This window comes from Oxyura jamaicensis, chromosome 28, assembly GCF_011077185.1.
Source record: "Oxyura jamaicensis isolate SHBP4307 breed ruddy duck chromosome 28, BPBGC_Ojam_1.0, whole genome shotgun sequence".
NCBI classification, from domain to species: Eukaryota; Metazoa; Chordata; class Aves; order Anseriformes; family Anatidae; genus Oxyura; species Oxyura jamaicensis.
In genome coordinates, this window is record NC_048920.1 from 2,902,373 (window position 1) to 2,926,577 (window position 24,205).

Genomic DNA, 24,205 nt, shown 5'->3' on the forward strand with positions numbered 1-24,205 from the left:
ACGGGCTGGCATCTGGACCTGGTTTTGGAGGGCTGGAGAGGGCTTGGGAGGAAATGCCATCTGGTTCACGATGGCCAAAGCTGCGCCTGTGGTAAAAGCAAAGTGCTCTGTTTGGTTCCTGCGCCAAGCAGTGGAGAGAATATTAAATCCCCGATGTTCCTCAAGGGAAGAAATGATCTAGCAATTGAAGATGCAGGGTGGAGAGTTGGGAATCCTGGGCCGTTCTTGGCTCCGCTATTAAGGCGCTGCACGACCTTGAGCGAGTCAGACACCTTGTGCTTGCAAATCCCTGCCTCAGCTGTGGGGGTAGGTACCTCCCCCCGCACCCCGACTCCCCCCGGCTTCTTGGGAGGCTGGAGCTGCTCTGCAGCTTGGTGGTGGCCTGGCCTGACTTCCAAGCGCTCACAGCTCTGATCCCACGCTAGGACACACGTGGGCCCCGGGCACGGAGCTGCTTGTTGCAGGTGCCGGGGCCTGCCTCTGCTCGCCTTCCGTGGAGCGTAAAGCTCCCAAAGCCTGGCCTTGCTGTTTTCCTTTCTAAATGGGGATCAGACATTAATTAAACTGCTGTTAAATGCCCTGAGGTTGCAAGCTGGAGGCTTTCACTTTTAAATGCAAAGCGTTTCACAGCTGGAGGATTTTGTTTGCTGAACGTGGCTGTGAGCTTATTGCCCCATTCTCATGCCTGGACCCAGATACTTGGCCCATTTCAGTGGCGTTTGAGCAGCTTTGAGGTTGCAGGGGCGGAAGGGGAGGTAATGGAGGAAGTTGCACGTCTCTGAGGCTTCCTTGAGAGAAGATTGCAATCTCCCTTGCAGAGAGAAAAGTTGTTCCCCTTTGTCCCTGCCTTCTTTAGAGCCGGGTGGGTGCCAGTGCATGGTAAGAAGCTTTATTTTGCAGGGCTTGCTTCTTTTCAGTCTCAATCTCAAGTGCTTTTTCCTGTCCCAAAAGAGCAAGTGTTCTTAAAATGTCTGCGATGCACTCCTAAAATGCTCTTGTCTCGAAGAGTTTACAAATCTGTCAGCTCCTTTGATCCTCCAAGCATGCTTCTGAAGCTGTAGGATTATTTGATGCCATAAAAAGGAGATGTTTTCCTTCTTCTGGGTATTGAGATCCTGAGAGGCATTAACTGGGAAATCACCTACCACAATCTCGAGCTTTTCAATATGTAACAGGCTCTGCCGGGGATTGAAACACAAATGATGTAGGAGGCCTCCACCCAGCTGTCCTGTGAGGAGGGTAATTGGAGTGTGAGGCATGGTTAAGCCAGGTTCAAGGTACCTCTTTGGGACAGAAAATGTGCAGCTGGAGCTGAAGCTGAGTTAATTTCCTGTGAGAGCAAGCGGTAACGGCTGCAGGAAGCGCAGGGCATTGTAATGGATGCTGGGGAAGCCGGGCAAAAATTGCTCTTCCTCAAGAACAGAAGAACCAAGCATGAGAGTTTGTAGGGAGGCACTTCTGTGAAAATCCAACATGTGGGGCTTTATTTTTAGGCATAGGATGTGGAGGAGAGCAGATGTTCTCGATGACTTATTTTGAAACAAAAAAAAAACCAACACCCTGCTTGCGCTACAAAATTAGCTCAGAAAGCCACTGTCAGCCTGAACGATGCTCGAATGGAAAACTTTCCAGCATCTCCCTTCCCCAAGGGTGGGGAATGAAGGTGCGACGCTGGCTCTCGCTCTTTCAAAGCTACGTCAGTGGAAACTGCTCCTTGGGTTAGGAGACGTGTCTCGGGCAGGGATGGCTCGTGGCTGCGAGGGTCGTGCGGTCCTGCTGCGTGCTGCCTGGCTCTGGAGAGCAGCACCCGCGGGATTGCTGGAGTTGCTCGCAAATACCAGGGTCTATCAAAGGCGGCGCGGCAGCGACGTGAGGAAGACAAATGGCCGCGATGGCGGGGGGCCGGGGGAGGGCTGCGTGTGTACGGTTGCAAAAAGGAAAGGGTGTAAACCGATAGTGGAAAATCCTCGCCGAGGGATTTTGGCAAAGCACGCGGGCTTCCAGCGTGCCGCCTTCGAGCTGGGACAGATGCGAGGCTTCAGTCATCGGCGTGGAGCGGGGCTCGCTCCTGGTCCCAGCCCTGCTCCGGGTAATCCTTGCGGTGCGCTGCTCCTGCTCCTCCCCGCTGCTCCTCTGCCTCCCCATCTGCAAAAAAAAACAAAATGCCCTTATCTCTGGTTCCAGCTCAAGCCTCTTGCTTGGAGGCTGAAGCAGATTTCTGTTGGCTTTCAAGTGAAAACAGCCTCAGCCTGACCCAGCAGCCGCAGCTCTTGCTCCACTGGGCTCTTCTGTTTTGCATCGAGTCCCAGAGCTGCTCCAGCTTGGAGCTCAGAGGCTGAACCGTGGGCCATGGAGAGGAAGGGGAGGCCGAAGGGGCTGCAAAAGCTGCAGCCGGGGGAAAGGTGGCTGCGGTTCCTATCAAAAAGCACTGCAGCCATCTCCCTCCCTGGTGCTCGTGTAGCTCTCAGAGCTCTGTAGCTCTCCAGCCATCAGACAAACCTCCTTCTGGAGCTATCCCCATGCAGCAAATCCTTCTCGGCTCCATCTGGGGCTGGATCCTGCTTGGTGCTGAGTCCCCTAGCAGAGGCAGGGAGGTGTGCTCGGTGCCAGCGGTGCAGCTACCAGCTGGGCACGGAGCGGATGCTGCTGGAGCAAGGGATGGATAGCAGAGAAAAGTGGGGCAGCCCTGCATCAGTGGGGTTTTGCAAATAAAAAGGGTTTGCTGGTGGGTGAAGGGGGGGCTGATGCGTGGTGGCAGCTGGGGACACCTCCAGCCTGGCCCCAGAGCAGCGCCGGTGCTCCCATCTCTGCCCCTCTTGCTGCTTCTTGTCTGCGCTTGCCTTGCTCTGCCATCCGGGGAGCAGGAAGGGGCTCTGGTCTCTCGCAAAGCCGTCCGTTCCTCTCCTAAAAAGGACAGATAAATACCACCAAAAGGACAGCTAAGACCTCCTAAAGCTCCTGTCAAAACAGCAGCGCGTCCACGCGAAGACTGCTCCAGCCAAAGGAATAAACGTGCCTCTTGCCTTCCCCTGGCTCAACCGCTTTGTTTGCATTTCTCTGCCTCCCCCTCACCTTTAATCCAGGCTTGGAAAGATTCGTCCTGCTCCAGCCTGGCCCAAGCCACGGGGTGACTGTGGGGCTCTGCCCTGGACCACCCCGAGCCCGCTCTCGTTCCCCCCAGTTAGGGACCATGGCCCTGGGGCTGCTGCTGGCCCTGCTGGGCTGCACCGCCGCGCTGGACCTTGCCCTGGAGGAGGCGTGGGAAGGCTGGAAGAGCCTCTACGCCAAGGAGTACACGGGGGTAGGTGCGCACGGGGCCCTGGGCCAGGCCCTCTTCTCCTCCAACGTCGGTGCACGTGCCAGGGCCAGCTCTGGAGGGGTCTGCACCCAACGCATCCCCTCTGGTGCCCCTGGGGGGGATGTTCCTGACCCGTGGCTGCTCTGCCCCTCGGCAGGAGGCTGAGGCTGTCCGCAGGGAGGTCTGGGAGAAGAACCTGCGGCGCATCGAGCAGCACAACCGCGAGGAGTCTCGGGGGCAGCACACGTTCCGCCTGGCCATGAACCACTACGGGGACATGGTAGTTGCCGGTGTGCTCGGCACCTCCTCCCCCGCAGGGCACCCAGGGCTCGGTCCAGGCGCCGGGGACACCCATCCGGGTGCTGGTGACCCCGGCGTTGGGCTGCTCCCCGGGCTGCAGCCCCGCTCACACACGCGTGCAACCCGCAGATGGATGAGGAGTTCAACCAGCTCCTGAACGGCTTCACCCCGGCGCGGCAGGAGGAGCCGGTGCTGCTCTTCCAGGCATCGGCAGCTCTGAAGACGCCGGCAGAAGTGGACTGGCGGGCGAAGGGCTACGTGACGCCTGTGAAGAACCAGGTGGGCACGGGGGGGCTCTGGCCAGGGCTGTGATGGGTGCCAAGAGTAGGGGCAGCAGAAACAGGAGGCTGCATCCTCCAAAGCACCAGAAAATCCCCTGGGTAAACCAGAGGAGCAGCTCCCCTGGTTTTGACCACCGCAGTTCTGCAGACAAGGAGCTGGAGAGCAGCACCGTGGGGGCACGGTGTCCCTCTCCGTCAGCTTTTTGGGTGATGCTGTGACACCCCCCGTCTCGCCCAGGGGCACTGCGGGTCGTGCTGGGCATTCAGCGCCACGGGGGCCCTCGAGGGACTCGTCGTCAACCGGACGGGGAAGCCGGTGGTGCTGAGCGAGCAGAACCTCATCGACTGCTCTCGGAAGCTGGGCAACAACGGCTGCCACGGCGGCTACATGACCCGCGCCTTCCAGTACGTGCGTGAGAACGGCGGCTTGAACTCGGAGCACATCTACCCCTACCTGGCCACGGTAAGGGGCAGGGGGCAGGTGACTGGGGGGCACGGGCAGAGCCGTACCCGTGGGTCCCAGCCCCGGTGCCCTTCTCTCCCCGCTCTCAGGACACCTCCAGCTGCAGATACAACCCCCAGGACAGGGCGGCCAACTGCTCTGCCATCTGGCTGGTGGCCGAGGGCAGCGAGGCGGCGCTGGAGCAGGCGGTGGCGACTGTGGGCCCTGTGTCTGTGGCAGTGGATGCCAGTAGTTTCTTCTTCCACTTCTACAAGTCAGGTACCATCTTCCTCTTCGCCTGTCAAAGTGTGGGTGGGTGAACTGAGGCAGGGTTACCTTGCTGAGCCCCCTAGGGTAACACACAAGGCACCCAGGCCAGGGGAAAAGGATCAGCCACGCTGCTTTTGCCTGGAAATTAAGCAATTGCTTAATTTCTGCTCTTCCCAGGTGTCTTCAGCAGCATGTTTTGCAGCCAGAGGGTGAACCACGGGATGTTGGCCGTGGGCTATGGCACCAGCCAGGAGGGCGGGAAGAACGTGAGCTACTGGATCCTAAAGAATAGGTAGGGGTGGAGGTGCCCCCAGACCTGCTGCCCCTCTCAGCCCCGGGCACGGCCCGTCCTTCCTTCCTGCTGGGGCTCCTCCGTGAGCTCAGAGCCAGGCCGGGGGGGATGTGACAGGAGCGTCCCCATCCCACGGGCCTCTCCTGTGCTCCTGTCCTCTCTCTCTGCTTGCCCTCCCTCGCCAGGGCCAGTTTTCCCCGCGTGGGAACACAGATGTGCTCATTCTTTGCCTCTTCCTGCAGCTGGTCGGAGGTGTGGGGTGAGCAGGGATACATCCGCCTGCTGAAGGGCGCCAACAACCACTGCGGGGTGGCCAGCCAGGCCAGCTTTCCTCTGCTGTGAGCAGGCTCCTGGGCCGGATCGCGGGGTAGAAGACAGCCGTCGCCAGGCGTCCCTGTCCTGCCTGGCTGCCGGGACGGAGCTGGTCACTTCTTGAAGGGGCTTCTGTTTGTACGTGGGGAGGAGCAATTAAAAGTGTCATGGCTAATCACTGTGTTGCCTGCAGAAGGGGCCAGGTGTGCTTTGGCAGCCGCAGTATGGCTGATGCAGCTGGTGCTTTTCTTTCCCTGCTGGGAAAGCCAAAGCCCTGTTTCGCTCGGTGCTCCGTGAGGGGAGCTGTCCCTGCCTCCTTCCCCCCCCCGGTGACCCTTTTCCTTCCACCCAACTCCCAGCTGCCACCTCCAGCGCTTCACCTTCTGACCGTGCCTCCAGGCCTGCTTGACCCCTGCAAGCCCAGCTCTTAAAAAACAGTTCTTTACCGAAGCAAGCCCCCCCGCCAAGGCAGGAAGAAAAATAAACCCCCCCCCCCTCCTGCTGCTTATTTCCAACCCCATGAGCGCCCGGGGGGCTTTGGTGCCTCAGCAGGGTGATGGGTGCCAGGCTGGGCTGAGGGGGTCCCGCTGCTGCCTTGAACACCCCAGGGCCACAGCCCAGGGTCCGTGTTGGTCCCAGGGGTCACTGTCCGGGTGGCCACTGTCCCCTTGTCCCATGCCCCAACGCCTCCATGTCGCCTTGTCCCCACGGTCCCTGCCCCATCTCCCCCCCCCCTCAGTACACCCCTGCCCACACCCAAGATGGCCGCCGCGGCGCCCGCCGAGCGCCAGGGGCCCGCCTTGACCCCTCCCGGCCGCCGTAGCGCGGGTTTCCTTCCCAAGATGGCGGCGCCCAGCGGGAGGAGCGGCCGGGGGCTGTGGGGCGCGGTGGTGGCCGCCGCCGCCCTGCTGTGGCTGGGGGCCCGGGCCGCCGAGGGACCGAGCACGGCCGAGTTCGACGTGCGGCCCGGCGGGGAGGTGCACTCCTTCTCCCGGAGCCTGGTGAGGGCCGGGGAGAGGAGAGGGTACGCGCCTCTCCCCGATTGGCGGGGGCGCACGTCGCTCTGCTATCCCGGCGCGGGGATTGGCTGAGAGCGAGGGGAGGCGGGACGAGGGTGGTGGTGGTGGGGGGTCCGTGCTGGTTGCTATGGGAGCGGCTGGGGGGGGGGGCCGGCCCGTGGCAGGGGGGGCTGGGGAATAGGGGGGTCCCTGGGGGGCTCTGTAGAGGCTGGGGGTCCCCCAGGAGGAAGAGAGCCCCCCTCGGAATGGGGACCCCAAGGAGAAAGGGGGGGCCTGAGACAGGGTCCCCAAGGAAAATGGGTGCTCTGGGGGGGGGCAGGAGGCACCCCGTGAAGGTGTCCCTCGAGGAAGGGGGTGCCCCTAGGGAAGGCAGGGAGCGGTGAGGGGACGGGGGTCTCAAGGAAGGAGGGATCCCAGGGGAAAGAGGCTTGCCAAGGGGACGGGGCTCTGTGGGGAAGGGGGTGCAGGTCTCTGCCCCCTCTGAGCCGTAAATCCCCACCCCAACGCTGTGGGGTCCTGCTGATACCCCCCAGGACACCCCCAGGACACCCCCAGGACACCCCACAGCACAAGGGCCTCACAGCCCTGACCAGCAGCAGCGTGGTTCCTGGCTCGGCGCTTCGCTGGGGTCCAGCTGTTGGTGCAGGTGAATGGGGTGTGTGCTCCTCCTCGTGTCACCCCCGGGGCGAGACCGCCACAGGCTGCACCGTGCCCACGGCCCCCGTCCTTCTCTCAGACGTTCCCACATCTCGTGGCGTTGCCGAGGGTTTGCCTATGTTGAGCAAACCGTTGGTCACACGGAGTGTCCCGCTACAGCTGCTCTTCTCTTTTTGCAGGGAGATTACACCTGCACCTTCACGTACTCTGCTCAGGGAGGAACGAACGAGGTGAGTCAGGCAAGCCTTCAAATGTTTCCCTTACGCTTAATCTCTGTGGCTGCACAGAATAAAAAACCATTCAGGATGTCTGTGTTGACACCGGTGGTGACCGAGAAGGACGTGTATGCCCCAGAGACAAAAGGCTGCTCTTCTGCCCCAAGCCTCCTTTGGTCAGTCATCGTCCTGTGCCCTAGGTTTAATTCATGGCCTGGACAAGAAACTTGTTTTTCTCTGGAGGGGGAGTGGGTTTCCTTTGTGATCAGCTGATTCTAGGGCCCAGGAGCCGTGAGGGAGGGTGGCTGCAGCATTTCCAACGCTGCATGTTTGCGAAAGTCACTTGGTTGGATTTGCTTCTTGAATGGAAGCGACCTTCGTGCAGCGGTGGTGGGGTTCGCAAGGCCGTGGCATTTGCAAGGTTTAAGGTCGTGTGCCTTCCCTGGAGAACGGAGAGCGACAATTTCACGCCCCAGTTGGTAGGAAGGGCCTTGTAGGAGTAAATCTTGTGTTCTTTAGGAGGCTTGAAGGCTTTTGTGGCTCGTGTTGCTGTTGCAATAAGTGCTGTGCAGACGGGCACGGTTTGTACTTCCTTATCTGCAAGTCCCCTATATAAAACGGGGTCCGTTTATTTTAGTGTAAAAGGAAATGAGACTTTAACTCTTTTCTGTAATGGTACTAACGGAACCGTGGAGAGCAGGGCGTGACCAAGCCTCGTGCCTTGCGAAATACAAAATAAAGGGGGCCATCAGCAATTGTTCTGTAATCGTGTTGTGCTATTTTATAGTGGTTGACACTTGTCATGCCTGCAGCTGGGAGGCAGGGGGTGAGTGGGAAGCGGGAGGCTCTTGCATTAACTGTGGAGGCCTTTCCCCTCTGCAGCAATGGCAGATGAACATTGGAGTCAGCGAAGACAACCTGCTCTTCTCCTGCTCTGTCTGGAGGTGCGTTGTTTAACCCGAAAGGCTCTGAGGCAAAAGCAGCAACAAGCCAGGTGGGATCTGGGCTGGGGAGCTCTGGTTTTCCTCTCCCACGAGGTGCTGTGACTCCGAGTGCGCTCTCGAGCCCAGTGGTGGTTTGTAAGTGCTGTTCTCCCGCCCCATCGCCCCGCTACACTAGGTGGAGCTACAAGAGAGCCCGAGGTGGCTGTGGAGGGAGGGAGCCCTGAGTCCTGCTGCTCTTCAGCACCTCCACCCTCTGTGCCAACAGCAGGGACTAAAAGAAACTGCCTGACTTGCTCCTTCCCCAGGAAGTCAGAGCAAGATGGTCTCTAATGCTTGTGTCCTGGAGAGCGGGGGGGGCAGCGTTAGCCCTTGTGTATGAACCTTCCCTGTGCTCTCACCTCCTGCGTAGCCTTTTCCTGCTCTTTATGTCAAAGTCTCTGCTCTCTTTTCAGGCCCCAAGGGAAGTCTTATCTCTTCTTCACCCAGTTTAAAGCTGAAGTGAAGGGAGCCAAGATAGAGCACGCCATGGCTTATGTAAGTCCCATCTGATCACGTGGAAGTAGGCATATGGGAGGCTGCTATGAAACATGAATTGGACATTGAAAACATTTATTAGGCATCTGCCCAGTAAAACCTACGCCACCACACCCTTAATTAGAGAGCGGTGGCAGTCAGGAGAGCGTCCTCAGAAAGGAGTTCCTGCACTGTTTTATTTCTGCTCCCTCTGTGCCACTGGTTAGCTGCTGGCTTCGCTGGTGTCAGTGGCTCCAAAAGACACCATCCTGCCCAGGTGCACAGGGCAAGGGGAGTCTTGGTTTATCTCAGCAAATTCATGCTCCCATTTCCTGGCCTTGAGCGATGCAGCTTTCAGTCACCTGAAGGGCACAAGTCTGTAGTTTAAAGGAAGTGGAAACACAGCCAGGGATTTTCCTTCAGTTTTCCTTTGCAGATTTAATTCTTTCACTCCACATTATTAAAACGCGAGCTTGTTGTCTCTCGAAACGTGCTGTTGTTTATTTGCTTTAAATACAGAAGCTTCTTGGATTGCCTCAATTGCCTAAAACTTCTTCCTTCCCGTTTCAGTCTCAAGCTGCAGTGGGTGGACAAAGTGACGTCCCTTTAAAACAGGAAGAGTTTGAAATCACTGAAACAACAGGTCTGTGATCAAGAGAACTATGTGAGAAAGGGCTGGTGCGGGAGACAAGCCTGGCTGACTACCAGGAGACAAGTGTTTAAGCTTAAAGCAGATAGGTGACAATATAGAGGCAGACAGTGCACATTATGGAGTCGGGAGTGTGGGACTCTTAATCCCTAGTTGGCAGCAAGATTTTGCAGGTCCTACTCCAGTGCAAATGCTAATTAGCATGGGGGAAGAATGGGTTTATCACAACGTGCTGGTACTGTGCATAGAAGGAAGCGCAATGCCCGACTTGCTGGCTCTATCGTCCTGGAAGGGAACCAGCAGGGCTGTTTTGTTCGTGTCTTACCATCTGTTTATCCTGTGCTTGTTTTCTCTCTTTCTAGTGTCTCACAGGGAAGGCAAGTTCCGTTTTGAACTGTCGAAACTCATGATCGTAGCAAAAACACCCCGTGATGAGCTGTGACCCCAAGGACGCTGTTGGGCAGGGTGTTTGGGCCGGAAGACTGTGGCAGATAGCGGGGATTCCTTGTTACTGGCGGGTTTTTCGGTCGGCCAAACCTTTCGTGTTTTCCGTATTGAAACGTGCTAGGGTCCAACACAAGTGGGACGTGGAGGTGTTGAGACAGATGCATTCTGTCTTGTGTCAGAGTAACAATGTGCTTTGCAGCTGGAAACCTCCTCTGAGACTCCCGATCTGCAGCCAGCCGTTCTGTTGCCCGCTTTCTGCTTCACTGATCTGCTGAATATGGTAAAGCTCCCCTCTAACAGGGCTCCTTATCTTCCTTGCTAGGAAGAGCAATGCAGAAAGATAAGCGGCTGGATTTAAGCAAGGTTTGCTAAAGGAAAGTTGTTAACTCTGGAGTCTCTGGAGGGTGGTGACAGGCTTTCTTTCTCTGCCAGCATTGGAGGAGAAACAAATTAAATTGGGCAGGAGGGGGAAGGAAGGGATAGGGTTGGCCAAAGCTATCTGACTCCTTGTTGAGTGCAGCTATTGAAGACCGTCGCCGGCTTTGCTGGAGAGGATATTCTGTTCCTGCCTTAGTGCTGATTGCAGGTTGGGATAAGTTGGCATGGGGAAGGCAAAGCTGCTTATTCTGACACAACCCAGGAATCAATCCAAGCAACACTTCCATGTCTCAGTACAATTGCAGGACTATTTTATACGTACAGAAGCAATTTTTTTTCTTATCTAGAGTAATAACAGTGAGGGGATGTGGAATTCCTTTCCTGTGTAAATAAACAAACAAATAAATAAAGCATTGTGCTCTTGCCTGGGCTTGCTGTGGTCTGTGATTCCTCCCCTCTCCAACTGCATGTCCAGCGAGCGGCGTGACCTTCGGCGTTTGCTTGGCCAGGAGGAGCTGAGATGTCACACAGGAGGCTGGAGGCTGCAGAGGGTTTATGGGGCTTCTGCCCACCCAAGAGACAGACATCCCAGCGGCAGCACACAAGAACCTGTAAGTTTATGCAAGCCAGTGCTGTCATGACGGGTGCTTTGCCCAGAGGTGATGCCTTGTGATGGCTGTGGTCATCGGGAGTTGCTTTTCCCATTCTGGGAGGAGTCCCTTGGTCTTTGGCAGTCTGGGGGTGCTTTGTACTGGGGATTTTACAGGCTCTGTTTTCCAGGCTGTCCCTGGATGCTTCCTTCTCTGTGTGTGAAGGAAACCTGGTGCTGGTGCCAAGCACTCGGTGGGTTAAGCACGGTCCTGGCTGCTGCACTGGGGTGTAAGAAACACCGAGGACAAAGAAAAATGCTGTGTGTCAGGAGATTCATCTGAGCAGAGATGTTTCTTGCAATTAAGGAGCATCATGCAGCTGGTGCTGACATGCACCTCGAGAACAGAAGAGCAAAGCATTTCTGGCTGTCAGCACAGCAGCCGCCACGGCAGCATCCATCAGCCCCGTTCCGCTTTGTGTGTTCTCTGCATCTGCCAATATTCCACCGAGCAGCGACGAGCTGTTTCCAGCTCCGGCTGCTCCTCGGCACATACCTGACAGCTGCAGAAAGCCCAATGGGGACAGGAACGTCTGTTCTCAGATGTCGCACACCAAAGCCAACTTCTCCCTGCCCTCTCCAAGGGGCCAACAGCTTTGTGAACCTTGGCTGCGTTCTACATGCGCACCTGTGACCGTGTCTACCTCGCATCCTGAGCTGCTTTGTGCAATTAAATTAGGTGTGATATTTGGAGCCATGCCGATTAAATGGTAGAGATAGGGGGGGGATTTCTTTTTTAATCTTTAAAGCTGAAACTTATCAGTGTCTCAAACCAGCAGCGGAAAGGGAGTGGTGAACGCGAGCGGCTGGGCTGCTCTCTGCTTGGCATCAGCGAGCAATCGGCAATCGCCTGTGCCTGGAGACATCCCATGGAACAGGAGGCACAAGAAGGTCACGAAGATAAGGCCGGCTGAGACTGTGCAGCGTCTTGTATGCTAAAAGGGCAATTTTCAATGCTCAAAGCAAAGATCAGAGTGTGGGAAATAGGCCGCTGCTGGTGCATCCGCGCTCTGAGCGCACAACGCGCCGGTAACTCCGTAAGGTCACCCCTCGCCTTTTGTTATCAGGGTTGTGCTTTTTTAGCTCCTGCTTTGTGGCATGGAGACGGAGGGAAGGCTCATGCAGGAGACACGTGGGTGCAAGAGCACAGGAACCCCCAGGGCCCCAGCCCTTTGCTACTGGTCTGCACTGGGATTTTGCAACGCTTCTCCTCCCGCTGCTTCAGTGCTGGCAGCGCAACGCTGCTGTGCCAGGGAGCAGGGGCAGGCAGCGGTTCAAGGCGGTGGGGTGGGAGGATCTTTGTTCTCATGCCAGGGGGAAAGGAGAGCAAAAGCCTCCGGCACAGAGAGCAATCTTTATTTAAAGGACAAAGCCGCCCACAGCGCTCATTTTGTGACTGCCACCCGCCAACCACATGGAGCAACCAAGCTGAACAGGTGAGTTTATTTAAATAACTCATCAGGGCTACAGAGTTTGCTAAAAAATAACAATCATAACTCACTCAGGGACATGTAAAACGTGTGAAATTCTCGGGACAGCTTTGCACAACTACTGAGGAAGGCATCTAAGCAATCACAGTGACACCGTCCGCAGGAGGGCGATTCCAGCCGAGTTTTGTGTGTATAGATGTGCCTGGGATGAGAAGATCCCTGCACCTCTCTGCATGCCCCTTGCGCAGCCCCAGGGGACAGTGCAAGGGAGATCCTTCTGGTTGCCAGGACTTGTCTTTAGGAGGCCAAAGCCCTTTCCAGCCTGAAAGGCACAGAGGTGTATTCCTGTGCTGGGCAGTACAAGCCTGGGGAATGGCTTGTTCCCACTGTATCGTGGAGCTGCTCAAACCCTGCTGAAATACAGCCACGCAGCTCCGAAACCCTCCAGTAAGAGGGTCTCACAACCATTCATCCAAGCAGCTGCCCACCCACTCAGATTCACCTTACAGGTGTTGTACACCACGAGTCTTTGGTTTGTTTCTTTCCATAGGAGGATTACAATCAAGTTCAGTGCAGAGAGTCCAGTTCCAGCCAGTTCCTTGGACTCTGAGCTAAGAGCACTTGGTGGGCAAAGGGAAAAAAAATGTACATCAGGAGCCCAGGGAGGCCAGAAGCCCAGGATCACCTGCAAAGGACTCTGCCCAGCACAGGGAGGTTTGCAGATCCTGGGCATGGGTTAGACAAAATCAAGAGGTTGAGTCTTTCACGTAAATGAGGAGAAAATGGGAGAGTTAGCACTAGGGGGAAAAGGATGGAAAGCCTTGTAATCACCAAAATAGGTCCATCCCAGCCTCAGTATCACAGGTAACAGGATGCAGAGTCTGGCAGCAGCTGCCGATGGCCCCGCTCGGCCACTTTTATCTCTTGTCCTCCCCTTTCATATGCTGTCCTCCTCCAGCATCTTGTTCACGCCTTCGCAGATCCTCTTCAGGTGTGTGCGGTAGGGCTCGGCCGGCCCGTAGAGAGCCGAGAGGAACTCGTAGTCTGCAAAGTGATTGAAGACGTGGTTGATGCGGGAGTGTGATTTGGCTGTCAGGTGGCTGTTGACAGCCTGGTGCAGCAGGTCCCGGCACTCGGTGAGCACACCCGACATGACCCTGCGGTCGAAGGTGAAGTCTATCTGGTGGAAGCTGACGGCTGTCATGGCCAAGGTATGCACCTTCTTGCGGAAGCGCTCCATCACCAGCAGCTCCTCGGGGCTGAACTGCCCGTTGCGGTACAGCACGCCCAGCTTCATCACGATCTTGATGAGGTTTTTGATGATCTTCTGGGCCTCTTTGCGGTTGTGGGTGTACTCCTTGGTGGCCCGGTAGAGCTCATCCAAGATCTCGCTGCTCGTGTCGTCGATGAAGACGTTGGCCACGGTCTTGGAAGCCATTTTGCTCAAGAGCTTCTTCTGGGCCTGCAGGGCCAAGCTCTTGGTGCTGAAGGTGTCCATCTCTGTAGGGAAAAAGAGGCACACGCAGTTCAGCCCATGCCCTGGAACAGTCCCTGCCTCCTCTCCTCCCCACGCAGCCTCCTGGGAGCTCAAAGAACATCTCAGACCGCCAGCAAGACCAAGAGCGGCTCCCAGTCGGGAAGCCCCTGGGTGCCAGGGCAGAGAAGAGCCGAGCCCACAGGCCAGGATTTGGTCGCGGGGTGACTTACAGGGCACTCCTGGCTTTCTTCCCCCCCAAATGTGGGACAAAACCACAACACGCTGGGCCAGACAGCATGTGATGCCATCAAAAACAGCACCAGAGGTGACAGTGGGGTCCCTACCTGTGCGCGGCCCACGAGCCCTGCAACCTTTCCTCTCCCTCCTGCGATCAGCACCGCGCTGCTACCTACACAGGAAGGGCTCTTGCCCCATCATTTGAACGCTTCTTCCTTAAAAACCTGACTCACTTCCTGCAGGGTGAGCTGGGGACGACCCAGGTGGCGGCTGAGTCACCCGCTGCAGCCGTGTGCTTGCGTACGGCCCGGCTTCTCATCGTGGCACGGCCAGAGCACAGCACCCACCGCCGCATCGGGCCGCACCAAAATATTGAAAGAAAGACTTCTCCCCATCTCTGCCCGCCTGCTAGGCCCACACAGTCGGAGCCCAGACTGGTTCTGCCACTGATTTCTTGCTCTGCTCTGCGCTGGTGCGGCCTCACCTCGAGTACTGCGTGCGGTTCTGGGCACCGTGATACAAAAAGGACATGAAACTGTTGGAGAGTGTCCGGAGAAGGGCAACTAGGATGGTGAAGGGCCTAGAGGGGAAGACGTAAGAGGAGCGGCTGAGGTCACTGGGCCTGTTCAGCCTGGAAAAGAGGAGGCTGAGGGGAGACCTCATGGTGGCCTGCAGCTTCCTCATGAGGGGAGCAGAGGAAATCTATTCTCTTCAGTGATCAGCGATAGGACCTGAGGGAATGGGGTCAAGCTGTCACAGGGGAGGTTCAGGCTGGACATCAGGAAGAGGTTCTTCACCGAGAGGGTGGTCACAAACTGGAACAGGCTCCCTAGGGACGTAGTCATGGCACTAAGCCTGTCAGTTTAAGAAGCATTTGGACTGTGCTTCGGGCACAGGTCTGAATTTTTGGGTAGACCTGTGTGGAGCCAGGAGTTGGACTCACTGACCCTTGTGGGTCCCTTCTAACTCGGGATATTCTGTGATTCTATGATTCTGTGACCAGCTCGACTCCCTCTGCGTGCATCTTGCAAAAGCAGCGGTCTCCAGGGCTGGTGCGGGGCTGTCCCGGGGGTGAATAATGGCAGACCTCAGCCCCTGCTCACCTGCGGCCCGATTCCCAGCACCTCGGCGGGACTGGCTTGGCCAAATCAATCTGCTCGGGCAGATTACGGCTGTGAAAGCTGACGTGAATGAATAAAGCGCCGCCGGCCCTGGAGATGCGTCTTGCCCTGGGAAATCGCTGCGCTACAAATCACAGCGATGTGAGAACAGCATGATAACAGCCGCTCCCGCACTAGGATGGATGGGCAGAGATGCAGGTTGCTTATGCAAGTGGCTGCACGTGGCACGGTCAGCCTGGCAAAAGGAGAGCAGGGAAGGGATGGGACCGCTCTATAAATACATCACCAGGGAGGGAGAAGAGCTATTTAAGCTAAAGGACGCTGCTGGTGTGAGAACGGATGGGGATAAATTGGCCATGAATATGCTCAGGCTGGAGATGAGAGGAAGGTTTCTCCTCAAAGCAGCAGAGCCTGCGGCAGTCACCCGAGAGAAGTGAGGCGATCTGAAAGCGCATCGCGGGCAGGAGCAGCTCCTGCTGGCATGGAGCACATGGAGGGTGCTCGGGAGCCAAGCCCGGCTCCCTGCGGGGTTTGGATAACCACAGCAGTGCCATCCTGGTGGCTCTGCAGTGGCCAAGGCTCTGTCTCACTGCGAAGAAGAGCACGAGGCACAGCCCTCACCTGGCCCTGCTGGCCAAGGGAGATGGGGATGGGGTTACCCTGCTCGTCGGGTGCGGGTTCAGCCTGAACTGCAGGCGGATGGGTAAGGGGTGGCCGGGCAATGGGGTCAGCGAGCTCACCCCCAGCTTCCCGGGCATCTTCCAGCTGCCAGCTCTCCGCCCCTGCACACAGCCCGAGACTGGGAGGGCAACTGAGGCTCTGCGAGGATGCGAATTAAGTGAGTGGTAAGGGAGCCATCGCAAACGGCACCGTGCAAGATACCGCATGTGGCGTTATTTACAGCCCTGAGGAAAAACACAGAGGTTTGTAAGTATTTCTTCCAATGCGAAAACATTGATTTTTGCCAGCGTGAGCTTTGAACTGAGACTCTCGCACTTAATAAGACAGAAATGACAAAGCAGAGGCTGCTTTTGCAGAGCCGCAGGCGGCTCCCAGGTGGACTGGGCTCATTTAACGCCATCGGCCCCGTGCACCAGATGCTGGTGGAGCCGAGCCCAGAGCAATGGGCAGAGGCAGCGCAGCCCCATGGCTCGCCCTGAGTGTCTCTCCCTGGCTGCGACACCCGCCAGACCAAGGGCTTTGCAGCTGCATTTGTGCCCTGGATCCTCCCGGCTCCATGGCAGCGTCCGGCCGCGTGCCTGTGCTGCGCGATGCCCTGGGAGCGGTGCCCGTATAAATAGAAATTCCCACGCCTGAGCTCTTTGTTGGGCAACCGCAGCCAGAAAGCAAGTGCAAACTCCACCCACGGAGCCCTTAAAAAATAGGAAGCACCAGCTTCTCCAAGCTGCCCTGTGCGCCCGCAGCTCCCAATTAGCAACCACAAGCACAGGCTCTGCAGGCACTGCTGGCGCTCAGCAACGCCTCGCTGCCGCACAGCCCTACCCTGCCAGCACCGGGGTGTGCTGGGGTTGCAAGAATCGGTCCTGTCGGGGAAACCGAGGCACAAATGGGTGCTGGAGGGTGCTCTCCTGGACCCCAAAGATGCAGTCTGCTCTCTCTCTCTAGCCCTGGTGGCTGTTGTGCAGCGTGCTGGCTCCTGACGCATGCTATGAACCCAGGAGCATCCACCCTCGCCTCGCGGGGCATTTGCTGCTGCTCGGCCCCGTGCCAGCACCCGGCACCTTCCTCTTCCTCCAGGGACCTGCTGCTGCTCAACACCGAATGGGAGATTTCACAGGAACGAGACATTTTCCTGCCGGGAAGGGCCCGCGGCCCCTCCTGGCCCCATTGTTCGCAGAGGGGCTGTCGCCACTATCAGAGCGCGGAAGAGGCTGCCTTGCCCCAAAGAGCAGGCTTGAGACCGAAATAAACCACCAGATTTCCTTCCTGTTGCTGAAGTCTCCAGCCTTGCTCGGGGCTTTTTTTTTTTTTTTTTCCTTCTTCTTTTTAATGAAAACGCCCTTGAAAACCAGCAGCTTCCCCCGAAAGAGCAGCACTGAGCCCCGTCTGCTCCGGAAGAGCGCGGTGCGGCATGGCCGCTGCCGCGGCGCTGAGTGGTGGCTTCACACACAGCCAGAGCCGTGTCTTTGAGGGTTTTTCCCACCACTTTTGCAGGAATCTGGATCCTACCAAGGAAAATAGAGCTCCCAGGGAGGCTTTACAGCCCTGAGCGGGATCGGAGGGCTTGGCCCACGCCATGGGACTCAGCCGAAGGCTGCAACATCCGTGCTCAGTTCTCCACCCGGACATCCTGCGCAAGCTGCGGAGGTGATGCTCTGGCACACCCCGAGGTGTTGCGACACGCTCCCCTGGGGCTGGGCACGTGCCGGGGCCGGGGCACAGGCTCCCTGCTGCAGCTTGGGGCTTCGGCCAAGCACCACGATGGCCAAGGCAGCAAGAGCACCGAACGCAGCCTGAACACAGCGAGCAGCCTCACCCTGCACACCCCGGCTGCCCGTTCGCAGCCTCCTGCTCGCAGCCACCCTGCACGTGGCAAGGATCAGGGTGGGCATGTCCCCTCCCTGCTGCCTCCAGCACAGCCAAATCTGTCCCCGGGTGCCCAGGACAGGGACAGGCAGCACCGATCCCCACCTCCCCCCTGTGTGCAGAAGCCTAACCCCACACGCACCGGTGTAAAGCAGGATGAGCCCCACAGGCACCTCCAGCACCGCTGGTGTAAGCAAGAGCAGAGCGCAGCCCCTCGTTAAGCAGCATCAATTAAAGCTCCCGTGGAAACAAATGTCCAGCACCAGTACCCGGAGCTCGCAGTGCCGGTGCACGGCATCGCCGCGGGCACTCGGGGCCGGTGCCTCCATCACCTCCCCTCTGGAGGAGGAGCAGGGGGGCCGGGGGGGATTTGCTGCTGCCCCCGCATCCAGTGCTCACATCCCGCCGACCCCGACTCCCCCCAGCACCCGCGAGCCTCCAGGTCCCAATTACCAGGTCTCTGCCGGCGTTTCTTTGCGCGCCGCTGCTCCTCACCCCGGCAGCCCCCGCGAGCGCACGGCCAGCTCCCCTGGCAGCGGGATGAATATTTCATGCAGGAACACAAAAGCACTTCAATAATTTATGGGTCAGTGTGGAGCGAGCGTGCAGCAACGAGGGGAAGGGCTCGAGCCGAGAGCAGAGGCCGTGCCCCGTGCGAGCCCCCACACTCCCGCTCCACGTCCCCATCTCGCCCCCCTTCACCTCTCACTGTCACAAGTTCCCTCCAACAATAAGTCCCCAGCTCCAAGGGCACCCGGAGCGGCTCCACCTCCCAGCTAACACCAAAAGCAAATGCTTAACGGGTGCGATCTCCCCGCTCTCCCCTCCACCACGTGTAAATCCTTCACACCGCTGCTTGCACCCCGGCACCACCGCCTCCCCAGCCCCCTGGGACCTCGGAGCCCGGCTCGAGCGCATGATCGGAGGCTGGAGACGCTCTCCCTCTCCTCCCCTCTCCATCCCCCGGCTCTCCCCGCCTGGATCAGTTTCCCCCGCCGCCTCTCCAAGCGTCCAACCAACATTAATTAATTAAACCTTGCTGCTGGATTACAGAAGGGACGAAGCCGCTGCTTGGCACAGGGCTGTAACTGGAGAGCCCGACGGCAGCGGCCAGCCTGACCCCACAGCCCTCAGCCTCCCCGAGGCCCCGTTTTTAGCAGTGTTTGGGTAGCAGAGGAGGGAGCCGGCAGTTTTTTCCACCAGCTCCTTGTTGTGCGTGGCCATGGGGACACGCAGCACCGCTCGCCGCCCTCCCCACTGCCCCAGCCGGCTGCAGGGGACGAGCAGGGTCTGGCACGTGTGTGCAGAACAGGGTGAGGCCCGGGAGGAAGCGACTGAGCAAACACCTTGCCCGAGGAAAGCCTCATTTCTTGGCAGCGGGATCAGGAACCGCGGCGCAGGTCTCTCCTTGCAGCTGGCTGGGAGCCCGGCACGGGGGACGCTGCGGGGACAAGCCCCGAGCCCCGGTGCCGCCGTGCCCGGCTGCTGCACGGCACCGGGTGGTCGGGTCCCACCCCGCTGTGTGCCGGGATCGGCCGAGGGGTGCTGCGGAGCGCTCGGCCGTGCCCCCCGTCCCTGTCCCCATGGCTCTGGGCCATGCAGAGGGAGGGTGGCACTGCCACCAGGCTCCACGAGGCTCACCCTGCCCGGCAGCTCCTTCCCGCGGTGCCCACGCCAGGGTTGCGTGTGCGCACCGGGAGAGCACGAGCCCGGCAATTTGGCAGCAGCAAAAAAAAGGGGAAGTAATTATCCCTTATAAAAGGGCCCTTGAGGATTTTCAAGGTTTTATAACCAGAAAACCCCCAGGAGCAAGGGCCTTTGCCATCCTCGCAACGAGGCGCTCCCCATGTGCCCACAGACCGGCGGCTTTGGGGCGCTTTTGGCTCGGCACTGGGGTCACGGGGGGAGGACAGGAGCAGGCAAGGGGCCTCGGCAGCTCCTCGCACTCCCCCAGCACCGCTCAGCCCTGCTCTGTCCTGGCAGCCCCGGCAGCCCCTGGCTGCAGCCCATCGGGAGCGGCAGGCAGCCAAGGGCACAGCGGGGGGGGGGGAGGAGAACCAGAAGCTGCCTGAAACAGCCGGTGGGGTTTCTCCTCCGTAACAAACCCGGCATCCCCCCACCAGGCTGCCGGGGCTGGGAAACATCCGACTTGGCCCCAAAAATCGCAGGCGGATCTGAAGCAGCGCCTGGGAAGCTCGATTTTCCCCAGCGGCTCCGACGTGTCTGTGCAAGGACGAGGGGCTCCCGGTGCCAACCCCAACCCCGAGCGTGGGAGCAGAGCCCCGGCAGCGCTTCTTCCCCCAGGGTCCCGCCGGGGGAACGGCCGGGGGCACCCCCTGCACCGTGCTCGGGGAGGCCGAGGGGCGCAGAGGCTGCACGCGGGGAGGAAGACGAGGAGGAGGAGGAGGAACAAGGTGGGGGGGTTATTTTGGAGCATCTGTCTCGCCTTCTATTTCCTCCTTCCCTTATCGGGCAGCGATCAGCCGCTCTCTCCCGTGGCAACTTCCTTTCTCCTTCGCTCGCAGGAGGCTCCGGAGGCTGATGGGGAAGTGGAAAGCAGAGGGGGAAACGGAGGCCGCGCCGCCGTCTGTCCGTCCCGTGCCAGGGGGGGCTGGAGGAGCGGCACCTCTCACGCTTCCTGGCACGGGGCTGCGCCTCCAGGAGAGCGTGGCAAGGACGGAGCGGCGAGATTTGAGTTGAATCCACCGGGACGGTCCCCGCCGGGCCCCGTCCCCGCTGCCTCCCTCCCGCCCCGCCGCACTTTGTGTCGGGAAGAAAAGTTTTATGGTTCCAGGCCTTCCCCTAAAACCAACTCACTCGCTCCGGTAAAGCTTCGGCTGCAGGGGCCGGGGAAACCAAGTCTCAGCCCCGACCCACGGAGCTCCTCCGGGCAGGATTCGCCGCAACCCCCCCAGGCCGAAGGGATTCATCCCTCGGAGGGCTGGAGAAATTTCGGTCCTTGGGAGCTTGACGCCCACGACAGCACGCACGACAGTGCCGCCAGGAGCCTGCGCCGCCAACCCCGCCACGTGCGCGGGGCGCCCCGCGGTGGGGCTGGCCTCGAGGCGGCGTTTCGGGAACCGGGGGGAAGGGGGGGGGGGGGGGGCCCCCGGGGCCCCCCCCGTTTCCCAACCCCCCCCCCCCCCCGGGGAGCCCCTCTCCTTTTTGCCCTTTTTCCCCCCACTTTTCACCCACACGGGAAACCGAGGCACGGCCAGAAGCGGGACCGAGGACTTGGGTCCCCCGGGCGCCTCCCCGAACCCAGCCCCGTTGGGGACCCCAGGCCCCAACCGGGGCCACCCCCCCCCCCCCCAAATCCCCGTCCCCGTGTCCCTGCCCGCACCCAGCCCCCCGGCACCCCCCAGCTCTCCGGGGTCCCCGAGCCCTCCCCAAAGGGTGCTGACCCCAACCCCGCACCCCCCAGCACCCCCCGCGCCTTTCCGGGGGGTTTTCCTCACCCGGAGGGGACGGAGCCTTTACCGGAGCCGCCGTTTACCGGTCGGGAGGGGTGTGCACAAAGCCCGGGGGGTCCTCCCCGTTTACACCCCTCCCTCCCCCCACGGTACCGGGACAGGCAGAAGGAACCGGGAGCCCCGAGCCCTGCCGCCCCCGGGGTGCTGCAGCGGAGCACTTACCTGCCTCGGGGGGGCGCGGAGCCGGGAACTGGGACCGGGGCTACCGGGGCTATCGGGGCTACCGGGACCGGGGCTACCGGGACCGGGGCTCCTCCGGTGGCACGGCACGGCACGGGCAGTTTCGCTTCCCCCGGGCCCTGTCCCTGCCCGGCCGCCGCAGGGTCGGTGCCGGTGCCCCCGGTGCCGCCGTGCCCGGTGCCCCCGGGGCCTCCGAACCGAGCGGGGCCGAGCGCGGCGGCGGCGGGGGCGGTACCAGAGGGCGGCGCCGGCCAATGGCGGCGCGGGGCTTGCTACGAAGCAGCCAATAGGAGAGCGGCGGGGGAGCCCCGAGGGGAGGGCGCTCGGTGCCCCGCGATCGCCCCGGCGGAACCGGGACCGGAGGGGGGGGGCGGGGAGCGGGGGTCGGGGAGGGGCAGCGGGAGCGGGGAGGGGGAGGGACAGGGACAACGACAACGGGACGGGGACCGGGGACCAGGGACAGGGACAACGGGACCGGGGACCGGGACCGGGACCGAGACCGAGAACGGAGAGGAGGAACAGGACCGGGACTGGGAACCGGGGAGTTGGAATGGGAACGGAGAGGGGGACCCAGGACCGGGACCGGGGGAGGAGAATGGTGGCGGGACCAAGGAGTGAGAAGGGGACCGGGGACCGTAAGGGGGGACAGGGACCGGAAAGGGGGACCGGGACCGGCGAAAGGGACCCGGGACCGGGACCGGGAAGAGGGAAGGGAACGGGAAGGGGGAACGGGATCGGGACAGGGGCGGGGCAACGGGAACGGGAAGGGGGAACGGGACCGTACCGGGACCAGGGAGGGGGACCGGGAACCGGGGAGCGACCCCGCTCCACTCCCCCCGAGCGCCCTAGGACGTTCCCCGCCCCGACCGGGACCCCCGCAACCGAACCCCCGGGGACGGGTCCGCCCGCTGCCGCCGCTCCGGTGCCCCCCGTGCCGGGTGCCGCTGCCCAGCCACGAAGCCCCCCGGCAGCTCCCCACGGCCCTTCCCGGGGGGTTGCCGCGGCCCCGTTACCGCCGGGCTGAGCCCTCCCCCCGGTGCGGGCGGGGGTGTCCGTGCAGCCGGCGGGGCTGAGCCGGTCCCGTTAGCCCGGCGTGCCGCGGGGAGCCGCCGCCGGCCGTGCCTGTGGCCGGTAGGTGGCAGCCGCACGGAGCGGGTTTGGGGCCGGGCTGGGGGCATCCCGGGGGGTGGATCGGCCCGGTGCCGGTGGCAGCCCCCGCTCCGCCCCGCTGAGCCCATCCGAGGTGGGCGGCCCAGCGGCAGGGCTGGCGGGGTGTCTCTGCCATCCCTCTATCCCTCCATCCCCTCCAACCCTCCATCCCTCCATCCCTCCATCCCCTCCGTCCCTCTGTCCCCTCCATCCCTCCATCCCTCCGTCCCCCTGTCCCCTCCATCCCTTCCATGCCCTCCATCCCCATCCCCTCCATCCCCTCCATCCATCCCTCCATCCCCTCCATCCCCCCAAACCCCATCCCCTCCATCCCCTCCATCCATCCATCCCTCCATCCCCTTCCATCCCCCTCCTTCCATCCGCCTACACCCCCCTCCATCCCCTCCATCCATCCCCATCCATCCATCCCCTTCCTCCCTCCCCACCATCCCTCATCTTCCTCCTCCTGGCCCGGCAGCAAGGAGCCGCTGCACAGGAGCCTAATTCTGAGCGGTGGCATTAAATGGATTAAGGGTGGGATTTCGAGCGGATTAAAGTCCGGATTAACGGCAGCACTTGAATTGAATCCTGGCTTCACGCGGTGGCTGAGAAGTGAACCACCGCCCTCCACCCCCCACCCCAATCCCCCCCCAGCCCCTCTCCGGCCCCCAGGGATGTCACCCACCACAGGGTCCGGGGGGCTGCTGCCACCCCAGGCTGCCCGCCTCGCCTCATCCGAAGCAGCAGGTCCTGGGGCTGGGAGGAGCCTTTCCTGCCCTCGGAGGGCAGAAACACCCCCCCGGCCTCCCCTGGGCCTCTGCGGCTGCTGCCTCCACGCTCCCCACCCACCTTCCCAAGCAGGGGTCCCGGGACCGGAGCATCCTCCAGGGCCCCGCCGTGTGTCAGGGGTGGCTCTCCCCATCTCCCCGAGCCCTCCACCATCACCTCGTGCTGCTATTTCGGAGCCAGGCAAAGCTGAGGGTGGAGGCCAGGGCTCGGCCACCCCGCAGCCTGCGGCAGCGTTCCCGCTGTGGCCAAGGATCCACTCGCAGCCAAATCGCGCCGGAGCAGCCGCAGCAGCTGTTGCCGCTCTCCTCAACAGTTGCGGCGTCAACCTGCCCGGCATAAATCACCCTCGTGGGCTCATCTGTTCCCCTTGGCCACTCGCCGTGAGCAGAAACAACCCATTAGCAGGGAACAGCACGGCACGGACAGGATAAGGAGACGGTGACAGATCGTGGAAGGGATGCTGCCGGGGCCGGGGAAGCGCGGACAGAACGCGGCAGCTTCCCGGCGGCGGGGTGGCTCCCGCGTGGCGCCTGGTGCCCTGTCCCCATTGCTGCCCCGTCCTGTGTCCCCACTGCTCAGCACCCTGTGTGCATGAGCCCCCACTCCCCTCTCTGCTCAGAGCCCGGGAGCCCCTTGGGGACAATCCCCAACCTTGTTTCCGTCCCCTGGGGCCAGCCCCCGAATCCTTTTTGGGTGCCGGCAGCGGGTGAGGGTGGCGCTTGGCTCGGAGCAGTGCCGGGGCTCTCCTCATCTCGTTTGCCTTCCCCGGTCCCCCCTCCCTGCTGGGTGCCCCCCTCCCTGGGCAGGCAGCGCGGCTGCTTTGCTGCTTTCACGGCCAGTCAGTGGGGGATGAGCGCTGGTGCTGAGGGAAAGCAGGAAAAAAATAATAATAAAGGGGGGGGGGGGGGGGAAGGAACAGCATCTGGGCCAACCAGGCTGCCTGGCTCTCTGTCTCTCCCCCTTTCTTCCTCTCGTCCTTTCAAAGAAATAAAAAGGTGCCTTGCACCAGCTCCTCTTCCTCACGCTGAACAATTACCCTGTGCTCGGGGCTGGTCCCGGAGGGGGTCGCGCTCCTCTGCCCGCTCTCACGCCCGCTTTGAGCGTGGGCACATGCTGGGGGTGGGCACGTGAACAGC

At 60.7% G+C, this 24,205-nt stretch overlaps 3 protein-coding genes across 8 annotated transcripts; 2 read left to right on the plus strand and 1 right to left on the minus strand.

The window, feature by feature from the left end:
- Positions 1-150: 150 nt before the first annotated feature.
- Positions 151-5,370, plus strand: LOC118179116 (cathepsin L1-like). 3 transcript variants are annotated; one of them, XM_035348201.1, is made up of 9 exons: positions 151-879; positions 1,176-1,235; positions 3,184-3,301; positions 3,456-3,578; positions 3,728-3,877; positions 4,118-4,342; positions 4,432-4,600; positions 4,769-4,883; positions 5,126-5,267. In XM_035348201.1, exons 3-9 carry the CDS (start codon positions 3,191-3,193, stop codon positions 5,223-5,225), a joined length of 993 nt encoding a protein of 330 aa, XP_035204092.1. In that variant the 5' UTR covers positions 151-879; positions 1,176-1,235; positions 3,184-3,190; the 3' UTR covers positions 5,226-5,267. The 3 variants fall into 3 exon arrangements, with proteins under 3 accessions (XP_035204092.1, XP_035204090.1, XP_035204091.1); XM_035348199.1 differs by lacking the exon at positions 1,176-1,235 and having other exon boundaries at positions 3,188-3,301; positions 5,126-5,370; XM_035348200.1 differs by having other exon boundaries at positions 151-1,235.
- Positions 5,371-5,941: 571 nt separating this feature from the next.
- Positions 5,942-10,447, plus strand: MYDGF (myeloid derived growth factor). Its single transcript, XM_035348207.1, has 6 exons — positions 5,942-6,196; positions 7,051-7,101; positions 7,969-8,030; positions 8,483-8,564; positions 9,114-9,186; positions 9,555-10,447. Exons 1-6 carry the CDS (start codon positions 5,957-5,959, stop codon positions 9,632-9,634), a joined length of 588 nt encoding a protein of 195 aa, XP_035204098.1. The 5' UTR covers positions 5,942-5,956; the 3' UTR covers positions 9,635-10,447.
- Positions 10,448-12,085: 1,638 nt separating this feature from the next.
- On the minus strand, positions 12,086-21,346 carry TNFAIP8L1 (TNF alpha induced protein 8 like 1). Of its 4 annotated transcripts, none has more exons than XM_035348204.1 (2): positions 21,114-21,346; positions 12,086-13,596 (listed from the first exon to the last, which is right to left on the minus strand). In XM_035348204.1, the coding sequence occupies exon 2, from the start codon at positions 13,592-13,594 to the stop codon at positions 13,034-13,036; it is 561 nt and encodes a 186-aa protein (XP_035204095.1). In that variant the 5' UTR covers positions 13,595-13,596; positions 21,114-21,346; the 3' UTR covers positions 12,086-13,033. The 4 variants fall into 4 exon arrangements, with proteins under 4 accessions (XP_035204095.1, XP_035204096.1, XP_035204093.1 ...); XM_035348205.1 differs by lacking the exon at positions 21,114-21,346 and adding an exon at positions 19,925-20,212; XM_035348202.1 differs by lacking the exon at positions 21,114-21,346 and adding an exon at positions 19,783-19,904 and having other exon boundaries at positions 12,086-13,599.
- Positions 21,347-24,205: the final 2,859 nt, after the last annotated feature.

Coding starts and splice junctions, on each gene's coding strand:
- MYDGF (XM_035348207.1), top strand. CDS start 5,957: ATGGCCGCCGCGGCGCCCGCCGAGCGCCAGGGGCCCGCCTTGACCCCT. Junction 8,565..9,113: donor TAGAGCACGCCATGGCTTAT/GTAAGTCCCATC, acceptor TTCCCGTTTCAG/TCTCAAGCTGCAGTGGGTGG. Junction 9,187..9,554: donor TGAAATCACTGAAACAACAG/GTCTGTGATCAA, acceptor CTCTCTTTCTAG/TGTCTCACAGGGAAGGCAAG.
- TNFAIP8L1 (XM_035348203.1), bottom strand. CDS start 18,031: ATGAAATATTCATCCCGCTGCCAGGGGAGCTGGCCGTGCGCTCGCGGG. Junction 13,597..17,931: donor GAAACGCCGGCAGAGACCTG/GTAATTGGGACC, acceptor TTTTCCCTACAG/AGATGGACACCTTCAGCACC.
- LOC118179116 (XM_035348199.1), top strand. Junction 3,302..3,455: donor ACGCCAAGGAGTACACGGGG/GTAGGTGCGCAC, acceptor GCCCCTCGGCAG/GAGGCTGAGGCTGTCCGCAG. Junction 4,884..5,125: donor TACTGGATCCTAAAGAATAG/GTAGGGGTGGAG, acceptor CTCTTCCTGCAG/CTGGTCGGAGGTGTGGGGTG.